At 42.3% G+C, this 18,392-nt stretch overlaps 1 protein-coding gene and 1 pseudogene across 2 annotated transcripts; both read right to left on the bottom strand.

Moving 5' to 3' along the window:
* LOC135607333 (putative multidrug resistance protein) overlaps positions 1 to 4,243 on the bottom strand; it is a 4,516-nt pseudogene extending 273 nt beyond the window's left edge.
* A 1,543-nt stretch (positions 4,244 to 5,786) lies between these two features.
* On the bottom strand, positions 5,787 to 10,729 carry LOC103978132 (plant UBX domain-containing protein 4-like). Of its 2 annotated transcripts, XM_065099086.1 has the most exons (5): positions 10,319 to 10,729; positions 9,646 to 9,699; positions 9,255 to 9,538; positions 6,325 to 6,420; positions 5,787 to 6,242 (listed from the first exon to the last, which is right to left on the bottom strand). In XM_065099086.1, the coding sequence occupies exons 3-5, from the start codon at positions 9,501 to 9,503 to the stop codon at positions 6,177 to 6,179; spliced, it is 411 nt and encodes a 136-aa protein (XP_064955158.1). In that variant the 5' UTR covers positions 9,504 to 9,538; positions 9,646 to 9,699; positions 10,319 to 10,729; the 3' UTR covers positions 5,787 to 6,176. The 2 variants fall into 2 exon arrangements, with proteins under 2 accessions (XP_064955158.1, XP_064955157.1); XM_065099085.1 differs by lacking the exon at positions 9,646 to 9,699.
* Between the last annotated feature and the right edge of the window lie 7,663 nt (positions 10,730 to 18,392).

Below are 18,392 nucleotides of genomic sequence, written 5' to 3'. Positions count from 1 at the left end.
TCAGCCTGTGAGCCACCACCACGCTCGTCCTCCCCGCCATCACCGTCTCCAACGCCGCCTGCACCACCTTCTCAGACTGGCTGTCCAGCGCGCTCGTCGCCTCGTCCAGCAGCAGGATCGCCGGGTTCTTCAGCACCGCCCTTGCGATCGCGATCCGCTGCTTCTGCCCACCCGACAGCTGCACCCCTCTCTCCCCGCAGAACGTGTCGTAGCCGTCGTTGAGGCCGCTGATGAAGTCATGCGCGTTGGCCGTCCTCGCCGCGTCTTCGATCTCGTCCTCCGTCGGCGCCTCCATGCCGTACGCTATGTTCTCTCTGATCGTCCCAGCGAACAGTACCGGCTCTTGTCCCACCAGCCCGATGTGTTTCCTCAGCGACCGGAGATGGTACGACTTCGCGTCCCTGCCGTCGATCTTCACCGTCCCCTTGAGCGGGTCGTAGAATCGCTCTATGAGTCCGATGATGGTCGATTTGCCTGAACCGCTTTGCCCCACCAGCGCAATCGACTTGCCGGCCTCGATGGTGAGGGAGAAACCACTAAAGATGAGTACGTCAGGCCGCGCTGGATATGCGAAGTCAACGCGGCAGATGTCGACGTCGCCGACCAAATTCTCCGGCCGATGGCCTTTGTCATCTTCAGGTTCAATGTGGGTGAACCGGTCCATCACTGCAAAAACAGAGCCGACGACATCTGCTCCCTTGGCGAGGTCCGATGTCATGCTGCCGGCCTCCGCGATGACACGGCCTGTGCTAACCAGGATGAGGATGTTCTGAAAGAGAGCCTCGGCGGTGATGTGGCCATGAAACATGAGCCGGCCGCCGTACCAAAAGGCCAGAGACCAGCTGCACCTCATGAGAGCCTGGGAGACGCCGAGGACGATGCCGGCTACCCAGGACTGCCGTACGCTTTCCCTGCTCGGGCCCTCTTGGGTTCTCCCGAACAGGTGGAGAATCCGATCCTGCGACGAGAACGCGGTGACGGTACGAAGGTTGGCGACAGCTTCGGCAGCCACCTTGCTGCTCTCCGACTGCGACTCGATAGCCTTCTTGGACATGCTCCTAATAATAACCATACGGTAGTAGAAGCTTGCTATCATCAGGGGTTGGATGGCGATCAAGATGAGGGCCAGATTCCATGCAATGGCCAGACCCAACGTGCATGCTATGGTCGCTGCAGAGACTGCCTGAATGATCAAAGACATCCGATCACCCACCAGCATTCGAACCTGCAGCAGGAGAGCGATGCAGATTAGAGAACGAAGTACTTATGGATGCCTAGCTGCTAACGGAGATTGCTACTGACCACATTGGCATCATTTGCGAGTCGAGAGCAGATGGCGCCAGTAGAGTTCTCGTCTCGATCGAACCACCCAACTTCAAATGTAAGAATCTGGGTGAGCATCCTCTGCCTCACCCGCCTTGTCAGGTGCTCCCCCATGGCCCCGAAGTTGTAGTGCTGTAGAATGTTGACCAAGAACGAAAAGATCGACATGGCGAGGAAAACGATGCTGTATTTCCTCGTGTTTGACCTGATCTCGTTATGATCATTCATGAAGTACACCGACATCATGCTTCCCATCAAGAAGGCGTACAGTGGCTGCACCGCTCCGAAAGCCATCGCTCCCAAGGTTCCCAGCGCCGCCTGCCGCCATTCAGGTAAGTTAAGTAGCAACAGCCTCCGCAGAGATGGAACCGGGGGAGGAGCATCAGCCTCGGACTCCTCTTGCACCTCCTGGTGGCGCGAAGAACTAGTGGAGCTGGATCTGCTGCACGACGATAACCTGTGGCTCTCGCTGCTACCGGGTTGAGGGAAGGCCACCAACGCTGACGAGGATGAGCTAGGCGCATCGCTTCCCGCTGCTCCCGCCGTCTGTTGGAAGCGAACGAGGGATGAGTAGAGTCCATCTTCATCACGGATGAGGTCGTAGTGGGAGCCAAGCTCCGCGACTCGGCCGGCTTGCACGACGGCGATCACGTCGGCGTTCCTGATAGTGGACAGGCGGTGCGCGACGACGATGGTGGTCCGACCGAGGGATGCCTGGTCGAGTGCTTCTTGGACGACTCGCTCCGACTCCGAGTCCAACGCGCTTGTGGCTTCATCAAGCAGAAGAATCCTGGGCGACTTCAGCACAGCCCTTGCGATCGCTATCCGCTGCTTCTGACCTCCTGACATCTGAACCCCACTTTCTCCTACCTGTCATGAACCATAACTTTAGAAACACTACGATGCTATGTCTATACTCATGAATGCACATAGCACGCCAAATATATGCAGGCTGTAAGTAATTAGCTAAGATAAGCCATGTGTCTACCCTAAAACATTGTTATGAGCACAAAGTTGTGGCTTCATTTGGTGGAAACCATCAACAACGAAACACCAAAAACACTCAGAAACTTTGTCGTGTGGTGGCCAGATGAAATATCATCCGCCAAGCTAATCATTGACCATAAATGGGTGGGTTTCCATGAATGCGTGCTTTTAACTGCTGCTCAAATAGGAAGCCAACTCAATGCGCCAACAGCTTACTGGTAGAAGTCGCAGGAGAGGGAAAGCAAGAAGAATGAATTGTCATGCAATCTACTCTATAGTTGTACTCAAATGCTTGGAAATATGGAGTTAGAAGACAATATAACCTGTGTGTCATAACCCTCAGGCAGCTGAGAGATGAAGTTGTGGGCATTCGACGCCGTTGCAGCTGCCACCACCTCCTCCATGGTTGCTTCTTCCTTGCCAAAGAGCAAGTTCTCCTTTATGGAGGTCGCAAAGAGAGCTGGCTCTTGGCTTACCAATCCTATCTGTGACCTTAGCCACTTGAGTTTGACGCTCCTAATATCCACTCCGTCCAGAAAAATCTCACCCCCTAGTGGATCGTAGAACCTCTCCATTAACGCAATGACGGTCGACTTCCCTGATCCACTGCCGCCCACCAGAGCCACAGTTTTCCCAGCCGGAACCTTCAGATCAAAGGCTCTCAGGATGATGTTTTCCGGCCTCGAAGGATACGCGAATTCGACCGATCTGAACTCCACATCCCCGGAAAGATTCTCGATTACCGTACCCTCTGTGCTATCTGAATCGATTCTCGGTGTTCTTCTTATCACTTTCATGATCCGCTCTCCGGCTGAGCTCGCCTCCGAGAAGTACTTGATGTTGGAAAGCCCGGATCCGAGCGCCCTTTTGATTGCATGTTCGTCAAGCAAATGAATAGACAAGAGAGATGAGCAGAGAGAAGGATGGAGGAGGCAACAATAATGGCAGAGCAGAGAGAGAGAACATTACAGCCCTCCAGTGACGATCGCAGTTCCAACGGCGAAGACGGTGCCGCCCTTGCCTTCATGGTACATAACGATCCGGCTGCCGTACCAGGCCATGAAGGCCCAGATGGCGAAGGTCACGCTGTTGCTCCCGACGGCGATGCCCTTGGTCAAGCTCTGTCGTAGCCCGAGCTTGACCGAATCCTCGAGCGCGTTCGAGAACACGCTCATGGTCCGCCGCTCGGCCACGAAGGAGTAGACCGTCCTGATGGAGGAGACGGCTTGCTCGGCGATGGCGCCAGCCTTCTCGTACTCATCTCGGATCTTCCTCGCCAGGTCCATGAACATCCTCGCGTACATTATCCCAGGTATGACGAGAAGCAAGAACGTGGGGAAGGCGACCAGCGCCAGCCTCCACATCATAAGGAATCCTACCAAGTAGCTACTAGCGAACAACGCCATATTATTTATGAAGTTGGGCACCTGCATATGTCCGAAACATTGTTAAGCAACACCACATCATCCAGAGAAAAGGGAAGATGGTTCGTGACCTTCTCGCCGATGACGTCTTGGATGATGAGGCTGTCGCTGGAGACGCTGGTGATGACCTCTGACATGGACGTAGCGTTGAGATCGAAGTACTCCACGTCCTGCCTGAGTATTGCCTTCAAGTATCGCGTCCGCATCCGCATTGCTTGTCTGTCACCCGTCCTCGTCCAACAAAATCCTTCTGCCATCACCACGGTCACCGTTAGCAGAAGAAATGAGGAGGAGGAAAGCAACAGGTGATCGTACCCAAGAAGGACGTCACGAAGACCCCAAGTGACAGGTACACCAAGTAGAGCGAATTCTGCAATAAAAACAAACAGAGGTCGGAACGGCGAGAGCATATCCAGCACAGGTCACGAGAGAAGGAGAGGGGATCGAACCTTATTCACCTGGTCGATGAATCGAGGAGAAAGGGAGGGGCCGGTGCCGAGGTTATTCATCATGTTGCTGGTGATGAAGAGAACCATAGGCGTGGCGATGCCGCTCATGATGGCGCCCGAGAACCCTAGAGCCATCAACCACTTGTCCACGACGTCTGCATGCATGAAGATGGTGCAGCGAAGATAGAAGGACAAGAGGTTCCTCCTCTCCTCGCCAGTTGCCATTTTCTGGTCTCGCTGCTTCATAGACCGCGAGCAAACGAGCGAGGTGGAGCGCTGCTATATAGCCCGCAAGCTCAGGCGATCGGCGTGACGCCCCAAAATACTTGTGTCTGATTTCGACGCCGAAAAGAAGGCGGGCATATTTAAGACTCCGCATTGATGACGTAACAAGTAAAATAAGTACGTCATTGATGACGTAAAGATTGTTTCGATTCGGGAATGTAATCGAATAATTTAAAATTGTAGATCAAGAAGCGATGCGCATGGTAGATTATTAGATTAAATACTAAAATTATTTACGTTTATATTTCACACGTGCCCTAAAATATTTCTTATTTTATTTTTAATCTCTTAATGTATTAAGATTGCATGACCTGTTTATCAGTTACCAATTCATATTTATCATTCATTGGCTACTCATTTAATTACTAGTTAAATCTTTATTTTATGTTAACCGCTTTACCACTTTATTATGTTTGAAGTAATGTGAATATTTTAGATAAAATATGGAACAGCATTATATATATATATATATATATATATATACTAACTTAGAATTTATATTTTCTTCTAATAAAGGAGGAAAAAAAGCACAGTATAATAAAGTGGCTGTGATCGGATCAGGCCAATCACGTTGCCGGTCGGCACTAACGTTGCCGTCCTATCGCAAGAGGGCGGCGGATTCCAATGCTTCTTTGCATGCCTGCCTTTTATAGCCATATATATATATATATTTTCTATTTTTTGCTTCTGTGCTAACTGGCTGAACAAATTGACTGGCATAGAACTTTGTTTTCTGGCATTGCTCAGTGTAGTTGTTACATTGATGTTTTTGAGCAGCCGGCTGAACCATGCCTACAACTAGACCTCTTATAATTAGTCATCATGGCTCCTCCTGCTACCTGATAGAGATGTTTTTACTGCAGCAGCATGTGATGGCGTTTGTTGAGTGAACTCCTTGGTATTTGTCAATGAGCAATTATTCTTTACGTTGAAACAGTTGTTGGTGGATAAATATATATATATATATATATATATATATATATATATATATATATATATATATATATATATATATATATATATATATATATATATATATATCAAGACATCATAGAAAAATGGAAAAAAAAAAAAAGGCCATTAGATAATAGGGGATCTGAAGAAAATGACTACTACCATGAACACACAATTTTATCTCGAAACCATCTAAAGTTAACAAATCCTTCGGAAAGCCTTAATAAAAAATTTTTTACTGTAAGATTATCTTTGAGGTACCATGTCAAATAAAAATCCTTGGTGATGATAGGTAAGGAATGTTCGTTTCAAGATTCCAATTCATTCTTTATCGGTTTCGAAACTCTTAGCCATGTTCTGTGGGTGATTTATAAAAAAAACCGTCTCAGTGCAAGTATTTAATAGCATTGATGCTACAACTACGCTGTCAGATGCAGTAAGCCTTTTTGAATGCTAACCGAGTTAGCAAGGTCTGCTTCCTCAATCGTCTTACTTACTGACATCATTCAGTAGCTTGGGAGAGAAACCAACAATTTACAACTGGCATGTTCTTGCTGATCCAGGCCTTGATGCATGGATGAATGCCCTGATGCCACCCACCGTGTGACGAGTCTTAAAGCGTAAAACCTTGCGAATGCCATCGGCTAACCTTAGCTGAATTGTAGTCAAGGGCAAAGAGGCATCGACAATACCTAAAGATGACGGAACCGTACTGGATGCAGCATTATTAACACCAAGTTCAACCAAAGAACTGTTAGAATCTCCCCACCCCCAAGTGTCCTTCCCACACCTTGAAATGAAAAGAGACGCCCACAGGCTCCTGAAACAGGTTGAAGAATAGCATGGGTAACTCGATATACAAGGAAACATAGCTGTAAAACCGAGGTGGACAGAATACATACAGGGCAATTTTCTTCCCTCCGAATGGAATTGACATTAACCATGGACCTCCGATGTGCTGGCTCAAGTTCTTTGGGGCATTCAGACTTTCTAATGCTCTGCAGATAAGTAACATAGTTGAAATCTTATGATTAGGAAGGAAATAATGGAAGGTTAACCCAAGCAATTTCTTTTGAAGGAATATTAACAAATTATTATTCGTAGATTGAATCAAATCCCATCCTAATCATAATGTACAAAATACAGAGTACAGGCTACCTACAAAATTCAGCTTAAGAGTGTAAATATCTTTGACTTATGTTAAGTATAACAACACAATTTGTCAAATTTTCAGAAAAAATATCATCATCTTAGTTTTTCCTTCATGATTTATCAACTAGTAATCAGTCACCAACAACACTAATTAGATGTCTCACTGGTTATTTCCTTTTAAAATTAACTTAGTGAATGATGTGTCTCCAACCACATGCCATACACAGCTTTCTAATTTCATCTTCCCCCCTTGAAACTTTTGAAGGCCACACATAAGAAAGGATAGAATTATTTCCATCTGTGCATAGTAACTTCATGCAAAACGCACGGTTTGTGAGGGCTCAATTAGTTTCGCATCAGAAAGCAGATGAAATTGTTGGTAATATAGGGCTTCATGGATATCCTATTAATAAGACGGTTTTAAGTATTTTAGTCCATCAAATCAGATCATAGCAATTGATCTCGGAGTGAATCTATTATCAAAATATCAATAAACAATGCAAAAGGGACATAGACACCACTCTTACAAAATGGGTCTTGTGAGAATAACCTTATTTTTATATGAAATATTGTGAAGTATGCAACACATAAGAAATGTATAGTTGGACTGGTAAAAAAAATTACATGGTTTTACTGTTAGTAACTCGATTTTAAACAATCTTAGCCACATGGTCGAAGACTCATTCTATCTAAATCTTTAAGAAAGTAAGTTCCATCAGGTATAGACGAGACATTAGGACTATTTACTAACAAATGATTTTATTATAAAGAGAAGTCTACGTCAACAAGATATACTAGAGAAAAGCTACTATGGTTTATCAAATAGAGGAATTTGATTTTTATAATCTATACATGTTAAGGTTGACATATAAAAAATAATATTTAGTCCAAGTGATAAAAGATTACAAACCCTGTGCTAATACACATTCGAACTAATGCATATATATTATATTCCTAAATTGCACCCTACATTACAATCGTCACAAAGCTGATTCACATGTTTGAGAGAACAACATATTAATCTCAAAACCATTATAATAATGTAGGACTTATCAACAACTATATATGCTTCACTTAAATAAAATAGCAATAGTCCTTGGCCATAGCATCCTGATTTAAGGCTTTCAGATAACAATGTGCAATCATAAATATTTTCCAGGCAAATCTCAATTGAGATTTACAAGGGCAATTTACATTGGTAAAACATACACTAGGTTAAAAGGCAACATAATAGCATTAGACCGAGAAACCATGGTAACTTGGCATCAAACGAAAAAACTCTCTAAATTCTTGGTGGGCTTCAGACGTGTTCTGCAATGCTAAGTTAGGCCACTTTCTCCACAAGCAAATGTTTGACCAACAAAACAACAAGTCCAAGTTACATAAGCTTGCTGTTGAAATTTATCAAAGTTAAGGTTTGCATGTCATTATCTAGTGACCCATTATCTCCCTTATTAAATGTACTCTCAAGCAAAAGACTAAAATGCCGGAACCAAGTTGCCAGTTGAAAATAGCTACTCGTAGTAGCTCTGGCACTCATGAGAGAGAGAATTGATCATGAATAAGGCGACAGATTAATTAACAGAAAGCACCAAGTAAGGATATAACAATTTTCGCAACATATTATCTCAGTTCATTAAAGCTACAGTTTCATAAAGAAAAGTTTTTTAAATGGTCTCCCTTCACAACATCAAAACTAATTTAAAAGAAATTTAAGAGGTGATCATTTTTTATTATTATTTTAATCACTTCCAAGTTTCAACGTATCAGATTTGCTACAGCATCTATCCTTCTGCCAAAAAAGCAAATTTCATTTGCTTTCTATGCTAAATAAACAATGTTCATAAGCCTTAATCCATTCATCTTCATTGTCAACATGTGAAGCTTCACAGCTGGTTATCAACTAGCACCAACAATCAGAATTATCATCGACCACTATAGTTTCACAGTTGATGCTATCAGTACATTCAAGATGCTGCAGTGTGTTTATGGTTCACAGCCCATACAATATTACGATGTCCTTGGAGAAGCTATAAATTGATTGGCGAGTGCACAATCCAAATTTTTTAATAACATGCAGACCATATGCTAACAAAAAAGACTGACAAGTGATGTGGAATACATTCTCTCCAGGTTCCGTCAAGCATTCTTTTGCTCCTTATTAAATAGTGATATCGTATTCATTGGTTCTCCTTCATCCACAGCATTGCTTAACCTCTAAATTCCCCATGACATTTTTAATGTTTACTTCTTATTGTAAATATAACCTATTCAGTATACAACTGATGTGTTACTTTTTCACATTCAAAGTCTAAAAAGTTAATGACAACGTAGTTAACAGGAGAAGTAGAAAGACAACCAATCTCACATATACAAGATTTCCACTGGAATATCAAATAAGAAATGCTGTTCATCGGTAGAAGTGAAACCCACATACATAACAATCACATCTAACCAATGGTGATTGGAACTAATGTCAAGAATCAAAGCATCATCCAGAACATGAAAATACAGATCCTATCGGAACTATGCACAATACTTAATCATAAAGCAGCCGAGACCTTATTCGCATGATGAGAACCTGCAACTTTAGAAATCCTCGACAGATGGTACAGTCTTAAGCAACAAATGATTTTAGCGAAACATATAAATCGTAAAGATAGGACAATATTTATAATACCTCTAGGAAGGATGCATTTTCAGGATCATCAAACCTCCTTAATGCACCATCATTCACAGCAAATCCATGCCTCCAGAAACAGATATTATGCACAAAAATTTCAGGCTGCTGGGGAGTAGGTGGTACTGATTCACCTGTAAAATAACCTGCCAGTTCCAGTGAAACTTCTTGAACTAGAGGACTGAGGCTGAAAAGGTCCTTGCATGGCACCCATCTGCCTAGCTTGCTCAAATATTGCATCCACATCATAGCCACCTTTCAAAGGATCTTGGACAAGCATACCACTGCATAAGAGTAAGACAAAATGAGGCAGAATTGAAGGGGAATTCATATACATAATAGATTTATGAAGTTAAACTGTCATATAGATGGCTATATAATCTGTAATTACATTAAACTTTTGCAAGGTTATAATGCCTAAAACATCCACATGTATCCTTGAAGCCTGTAAAATCAACATTAAATACAAGCAGTCAGGCTAAATGCATGCACATATATCTTTCAGTACTAACAATAGATTTTCATAACTTCAATTTTCTCGAGAAAGCAATATGCAAGAACCAAAACTTACAGAACTAGATACAGATTGCAGTAGAATGTAACTTTTTGCTGGAAATAATGTAATTTCTGCAGTATTTTGTGAACATCTCCTCATAAACCAAAACCTGGAAATCTAGAAGTTTAGGCGGCACCATAACACTGTAGTATTAATAAATGTGAACTCTTTTACTACTTCCATTTCTTCTCCGAAAGTGAAATTCCGGTTCCCTTCACTCGTTTCAATACCTACCCTATGTTTGCATTGTAATACAACATATTGCTTGAAATAAAAAAAAAAAATGTAGCAGTAAACTTCTATACAATATGCAGAAAATTGAAAACACTTTCCAATTTGTTGAACCCTTTGTTCATAAAGAATCGGCCAGTTCCTTTTGTTCAGTTATAGAAACTACCAGTCCACGATTCCCCCAGACAATTGATGTAGTATTCAAATAACTTTAGGGAGAGAAAACAGATTTCATAACAGGATTTTAAAGATACTACAAAAGATTAGAAACTGGAACCTCCTGCGGCCTATCGGAGTCGCTATTGGATCCCGTCTCAGAACTCCGGTTCAGATCGGGTAGGGTACGGATGGTCAGCCGGCTCCCGGAGGGCATCGATGGCTTCTTATCCCCTCTGGAACCCATTGCGGTCGAAGAACGAGGAGCAGCGGCAGCGGCGGAGGAACGAGTCACCCGCGATGGCGGTGCGGCAGCGGCGACGGTGCCTTCCGAAAGTATATCGTCCTCGTCCTGGTCTTGGGGGAGGGGTTGTTGGCGGTGTTGGGAATCGGAGTGGTGATCGTAGAAGGCGCGGATGGCGGAGTCGAGGATCCTTTCCTGTGTCCGGCGCCGGGGTTGTTGTAGCGCCGGCGCAGATGTTACGGATTCGGTGACTGATGACTAATTGACGGTGTTGGTTAACACCAAAGTTGGAACTATCTATTTTCTCTTATCAGTTGTTTATTTATTTTTATGACATTTAGTGCAGAATAATTTATAGATTAGTTTCATATATGAAGATAATTAAAGTATTTCGGAGGAAAGATAAATTATTATTCGGGTTTATTATTCGGAGGAAATATAATTAAAGTAAATGCAAACCTCCTATTTTATTATTTCCCTTGATTAGTAGTAATAATTTTTTTATTAGAAAAAACTTAACAGAGAAACTGTAAAAAAGTAAATGCACAAATTAATACACTAAATTGTCCCAAATATTACCTGGCTAATTATATATTTCTCTTTATCTTTGACCCCTCGTTATTAAGGGTTCTTCAACTTTTAAAAATTATATTAAGATCTCCATAATTTTAAAATTATTATAATTTATTCTATTTTTAATGACTTTGTCTATTTCTTTAATGGAATCTTCTATATGTCATATCATGTGCTAAATTTATAATTAAGTGAAGGATAAAATCATCGTTCACTTATAAACGGAATATTAACTTTGACTCTTGACTTCAAATCTTTCTCAAGAGTTTCTAGTGAACATCTCCACAATCAACAAACAAGTCATTCGGTATCTATTTTGTCTATAATCAAATCCTCTATTTAAGCATGATTTTTTTTTCTTATTAATAAAAAATAAGAAATAACTATTTAACATTTCAAATAGGATGATATTATTTTTTATCAATAAATTAAATAAGTATAAAAATAAAAATTTACCTTATGTGGAGGGCTCTTCTCCTATTTAAGGAGAGAGATTTCTCTTGTTCATTACTCATCAGAGTTAGTAAGATGAGAAATAAGGAGTTGTATCATATTGACAAAAGATAGATTTCTTGACTTTCTTAAAAAATAAAAAAAATATTTAAAATTTTATTTTTAATATATATATTTTAATTATTCATGTTATATTTTGTTCAAAAATATTCTTTTATTTCTCTAAATGTATAAAATTTTATCATTGGATTAAAATATGTTATACTTATTCATATTATATGAAATTAAAAAAAAATTAATTCCTTTAAAGTTTAGAATTTTATTTTAGGATTAAAACATGTTATAATTATTCATATTATACAATACTTATTATGAATGCTATTTTCTTTTTATACAAGTCTATCTATTGTTATTTATTATATCTTAATGGCTCAATACTAATGAATAAATATTTTGATTATAATTTCATGATGTAATATTTTGAAATTGATTAGAATTTGGATTGAAATCAACCAAGCCCAACCCGTAGGTTAGGTTGCAACTGCAGACAAAGTCTAGCCAAAAGGCTGGACTTGATCCGTTGGTTAGTTAAACCTAGTCCAACATAGGCAGTTATATATAATGCATGGTGCTATGGGTGACTGTACGATGCATATACAATCATTTAGAGTACACGTGATCAAGGGCTAACCTATCTTAACACAATGTTATGTAGTCTAACTTATTGCTCATACTTTGTTTGATTTTAACTCAAATATTAATTGAACCTAATTAGATTTAATTAGTTGAGATGGATTCAAGATAATTCTGAATCGATTTGATTTATTCAAGTATATTTAATCTGAATTGAACCTAAATATGATCTAAATTATATAAATCTAAGGTGGCTAGATTAAATAAAGATTAGAGATCAATTAGGTTATAATTAAATCAAGTTCAATTAAATCGATTAAAGTAGGACTCAGGTCAATTAAATGTTAATTGATATTATTTAATATTAATAATATTTAAAAGATAAATTAAGATATTTCAATGTATTATTTCATCCCCATAGAGTACCATACAAGTTTATTTCCATCAACTATTGAAAGAATACAAACTCATATTATAGGATAAAATTTTTTCATTCGGGAGTGCTACTTTTGATATTTGATGATTATCTTTCAAATATATATTTATTTTACAATTGATTTATAAGGGTTCATACTCAATATTATTAAAAAATTATTTTATTTTTTATTTTTAAAATAATCTTTTATTTATTCCAGTGAAGAGAAAACATTTCTCTAATCTTAGATAGATCGAATTAGATTTTATTTTTAAGTGGATAACATTATATTTCTCAATAAAACTTATGTTTACTTTTGATTTATATTTAATGAATAAATAAATTATAATAAATATATATAATTTATAAATATTAAGAAAATAATATTTCTCTTGATACATACTATAATCCTATAAAAAAAAATCAGGTTGTGACACTGTCAACCTCGTCGAGGTCTTCATGGGATCCGCGTTGACTTTGCTTGCGCCGAAAGTAGATGTAATATCTCTAAATTTACCTAAGGACCTAAATATAAATATATGATTAGAAACTAAATGAAAAAGTGCATGAAAAATATTTTTCCACTATCTCTCACGAGAGAGAGACAGAAAGAGAGGCTGCGACGGAGCGTGTAGGAGAGAGAAAAGAGGGCGTTAGAGAAGAAGAAGAAGAAGAAAATAAAAGAAAGGAAGATGAGGGCAAGAGAAAAAAAATAGGGAAGTGAAGAAAAGGAGAAGGGAGAAGAAGAAAGAAATAGGGAAGAAGAAAAGAATAGCAGAGGAAGGAGAGGAAAGAAAGAGAAAGAGGAGTGATCTGCCTTGACCAGAGAAGATGAATGAGAAAAGTAACATTGCAAGAAAGAAAGAAAAAAAAAAAAAGGAAAGCGATTCTTTTTTATGTCAAATGATTCAAGAAAATTTTCAAAAGGTATGGTTTTAAGATCTCTTATATTCTTATTAGTTAGGTTTATATTTTAAAAATTTTAATAGGTATGATTTTGAGATCTTTTATATTTTTATCAATTAGATTTATGTTTTAAATTATAGATTGAGGAATCTTGATTTTTTAATTAATTAGATATTTATATCATTAAGGAAATAAAAGAATGAAAAATGAAGATGTTGGAAAAAGAAAACATAATCAGAATATATTGGTACTGAGGATATGCGACAAGGGTAAGTATTCGATGATTATGTCTAATTTATTTTTAAAAATATTAATACATATGTTTGACATTTATAAATAATAATAATTTATATAAATCATAAGCTCTTTTATTATCTAAAAGCATTGCAAAAGGATTTATATGATGATGATTAAAAATATATTTAATATTTGAAAAGATGTGCAAAAAGAATTTTCTAAACTTTTGATTTATAAAATGTAATTTGATGAGGATAGTAATTATGATAAGCCTCGGTTGACGTCAAATGATGCTTCATGCCTCGATCGACGCGATAGTACCCGGTCAAACGGACCAAGACGTCAGCCGGGGCGCATTAACGCCTGCCTAGGCTCGGTTCCTTACGCCACGCCAACGTTGGTGTCAGACGCCACCAGCCTGCCCTTGCAAGTGGGCACATCAGGAAACAGTAAGCTTCCCTATAAATACCCTCGCATTCTGAACGGGAAGGGGGAGGGAGACACACAAAAACACTTCTTCGTCTGAAACCCCCTTTGACATCTTCTAACTTAATCGTCGGAGGGGTCGGGCTGAGCACCGCGCCCGACCTTTGTGCAGGTGCGAAGCCAAAGGTCCCTGTCAGACGCGCAAGCGAGGAGTTCCTGCCCGGAGGAGACGGCTACATCGCCCCGATCGGACACCGCACCTGACCACCTCGGCGGGCTCGAGGAATGCCTTAGGGAGATCCCCGTCGTCCGGACCCGAACCGAGCCACGTCGGCCCCGAGGCCACGGCTCAAGGTTGTTTACACTAACATTTTGGCGCTAGAATGAGGTCCTGGAATGTCGGGTGATCACCCGAGCGGCTCAGATGAGCCCACGGCTGAGAGGTCACACCCGACTGAAGCCTTAGGGGAACATCCCCCGTACGGGGACCATCGTGACGAACACCCCGCCACGACCTCCGAACGATATTGGCGAATATTCAACGACCCGGGCTTGTCGCCGCCCGACGGCGCCCCAGCCGACTCGACGCCCGTGTCATCCGAGGCCTTTCAGGACCTCGCCCATCAAGTCCGAGCTCTGATGGAAATGGTGCAAACCATTATCCCGCTCGTTTCTCATCCGGTGCACCGGCCCGCGATCGAACCACTGCGACAATGCAAGGTGCCCGTTCAGGCCCACATGACACTACCGGAGCCCCCCACTTCGCCTCGGATCCGACCGACCCCACTCGGGGATCCAATGATGGCAAACCTGAGCGGTCGCTCGGAACCCGAGGCACTCTCTTCGGACTCCCTGCGGGCCCAGTTGCGCTTCGTCAACCAGTGACTCGACGAGGTGCAGAAAGAGGTTCGCGGGTCCAAGGGAGAGCTCGGGGAGGACGCACACCAAGGGTCTCCCTTCACGCCCGAGATACGGGATTTGACAGTCCCCCCGAACTTCCAGCTCCCCTCGCTGGATGCTTACGATGGCTCCACTGACCCGGCGGACCATGTAGCCACTTTTTGCGCCCAAATGGTGCTATACGGAACCTTTGATGCCCTAATGTGCAGAGCGTTTCCTACCACTCTGAGAGGGCCGGCCCATGCGTGGTATGGCGGCTTGAAGACCGGAACGATTGCTTTCTTCGACCAGCTCGCCAATGACTTCGAGCTCCACTTCGTAGCCTATGCACGACCGAAGTCTTTCGCGGCACTGCTCCTCGAACTCAAACAAAGGGAGGACGAGCCCCTCTCACATTTTGTGAATCGCTTTATCACCCAAATCCGGGGCCTGCCGGACACTCACCCATCTCTGTCTGTGCATGCGTTTATAATAGGCCTACGACCTTCCAGATTCCTCTAGTCCCTCGTGGAGCGACCCCCCACCACGGTGCCAGAGATGCTCCAGTGGGCTAACCAGTACATCGTGGCGGAGGCTTGGGTGGCCGTAAGGAGAAGGGACGGCTTTCGGCAGCGGGCTCCATAGAAGAGGTCAAGCACCCGCGGTGACTATCCGATGTAGTCCTCGTGAAAAGAAATCTAAGTCCTGCCTCAGTCTCTTCCGAGCGAAGGTTCAGTAACTACCTGACTGCCTCCCGGTTCGCGGTTAGCTCCAACCTAACCCCCTTCGGTATCTTCACGGCTCAACCGCAGTCTACCCGAGTCCACCTCAACGCGGCCTGTCCGCCTGAGCCATGTCCATCGGCCCGAGCCACGTCCCTCGGCCATAGACTGCCCGAGTCCACCTCAGCGCAGCCTGCCTGCCTGAGTCGTGTCTCTCAGCCCGTGCCACATCCCTGGTCCATAGACTGCTCGAGTCCACCTCAGTGCGGCCTACCTGCCTGAGCCATGTCCCTCGGCCTTTGCCATATCCCTCGGCCGAAGATTGCCGAGCCCCCCTCAGGGCGGCCGCTCGACCCGAGCCACGTCCCTCAGCCATAGACTGCCCGAGTCCACCTCAGCGCGGCCTGCCCGCCTGAATCGTGTCCCTCAGCCCGAGCCACGTCCCTCGGCCATAGACTGCCTGAGTCCACCTCAGCGCGGCCTGCCCGCTTGAGTCGTGTCTCTCGGCCCCAGCCATATCCCTCAGCCATAGACTGCCCGAGTCCACCTCAGCGTAGCCTGCCGGCCCGAGCCATGTCCCTCGGCCTTTGCCATATCCCTCGGCCGAAAACTGCCGAGCCCCCCTCAAGGCGGCCTCTCGGCCCGAGCCACGTCCCTCGGCCATAGACTGCTCGAGTCCACCTCAGCGCGACCTGCCCGCCTGAATCGTGTCCCTCAGCCTTTGCCATATCCCTCGGTGGTAGACTGCCAAGCCCCCCTTAGGGCGACCTGCCGCCCGAGCCACACCCCTCGATCATGTTGCCCGAGACCACACCTGCGCGGCCTGCCCGCCTGCGTCGTGCTCCTCGGTCGCGTGATGCCAAAGACCACACCTGCGCGGCCAGCCCGCCTGCGTCGTGCTCCTCGGCTCCATGCTCCCTGAGACCGCGGTTGCGTGGCCAGCCCGCCTGAAAGCTGAAGCCATGCCTCGGACTCCCGTTACAACGACCGACACATAGCTTCTTTTTGGGGGGGGATATGATGAGGATAATAATTATGATAAGATGATGCCTCACACCTCGATCGACGTGATAGCACCCGGTCAAACGGACCAGGACGTTGGTCGGGACGCATTAACGCTTGCCCAGGCTCGGTTCCTCACGCCACGCCAATGTTGGTGTCAGACGCTACCAGCCTGCCCCCTGCAAGCGGGCACATCAGGAAACAGTAAGCTTCCCTATAAATACCTTTGCATTCTGAACGGGAAGGAAGAGGGAGACACACAAAAACACTTCTTTGTCTGAAACCCCCTTTGACATCTTCTAACTTGATCGTCGGAGGGGTCGGGCGGTGCTCGGCCCGACCTTTGTGCAAGTGCGAAGCCGAAGGTCCCTGCCGGACGTGCAGGCGAGGAGTTCCTGCTTGGAGGAGACGGCTACACCGCACCCGACCACCTCGGTGTGCTCGAGGAACGCCCCAGGAAGATCCCCGTCGTCCGGATCCGAACTGAGCCGTGTCGGCCCCGAGACCACGGCTCAAGGTTGTTTACACTGACATATATATATATACATACACATATATATATATATATATATACACATATATATATATATATACACATATATATATATATATATACACATATATATATATATATATACACATATATATATATATATACACATATATATATATATATACACACATATATATATATATATATATATATATATATATATATATATATATATATATATATATTACTTACACCATAAGGATTAAATATGATTCCGATCTCTGTCACAGGGATATATTTATGCTCCTAACTTCTATATTTATATTTATAAACTCTTAGCTATATTTATATAAACATCTAGTCTTTGTACTATAATGTTTTATGTCATGATATGTGACATTAGCTATACTTATACTTTCAACATAAAAATATATTTAAATGTATCTTGCTTCAAAAGATATCATAAACATTTTATTTGATTTGAATGCATGAATTTTGTTTTGAAAAGTAGTTAAGTATTTTATATTAGCAATTTATGATTTTGAAATGCCTATAAGGTTTAAGTTTTTATATAAGCATAAAGAGTATTTGATATCTATACATATTCACAAAGCATACGTTAAATGTATAAAGATTTAATATATTTTAAAGATAATTTATTATGATAAATTTTAGTGACATGTGAGTCACTGTATTTATTTGAGCTATGATTTACATATATGATAATGAGATTCCTTTATATATATATATAATTTGGATTATAATGTTGTGACTTTTAAAAAGTTGTTGTATCTATTAAATATCCTATAGGTGGATTGAAATGGATTGAGCTATGTTATTAATGTCACGTGGGTTTATTAATTATAAATTAGATTATGTAATAAATATTCTATGAAAGTTATTTACATTCTTATGGAGAAGCGTATAGAATTGTACATTGGACAATCTATAACTTTCTACTAATTAGGAGCGTTTCAAAAGATCTCAGGTTATCTCTCTCTATTGATCTTTTATCCACCCGTTTGATGAGTTCCACAAACCACAGCAATTCCTCCTATGGATATTACCATGGTTGCACAGTATAAGAAATGTCTATTAGTTAACGGTGTTGCCTTTGGACCATTGATCATGTCTCCATCGTCATTGTCTTTTTATCAAGTCCGTCGAGCTCTCTCTCTCTTAGCTCTCTTGAGAAGCTAACAAGTCTTCATC

This window comes from Musa acuminata, chromosome BXJ2-3 (assembly GCF_036884655.1).
Source record: "Musa acuminata AAA Group cultivar baxijiao chromosome BXJ2-3, Cavendish_Baxijiao_AAA, whole genome shotgun sequence".
NCBI lineage: Eukaryota > Viridiplantae > Streptophyta > Magnoliopsida > Zingiberales > Musaceae > Musa > Musa acuminata.
This window is presented reverse-complemented; position numbering and strand designations above follow the sequence as displayed.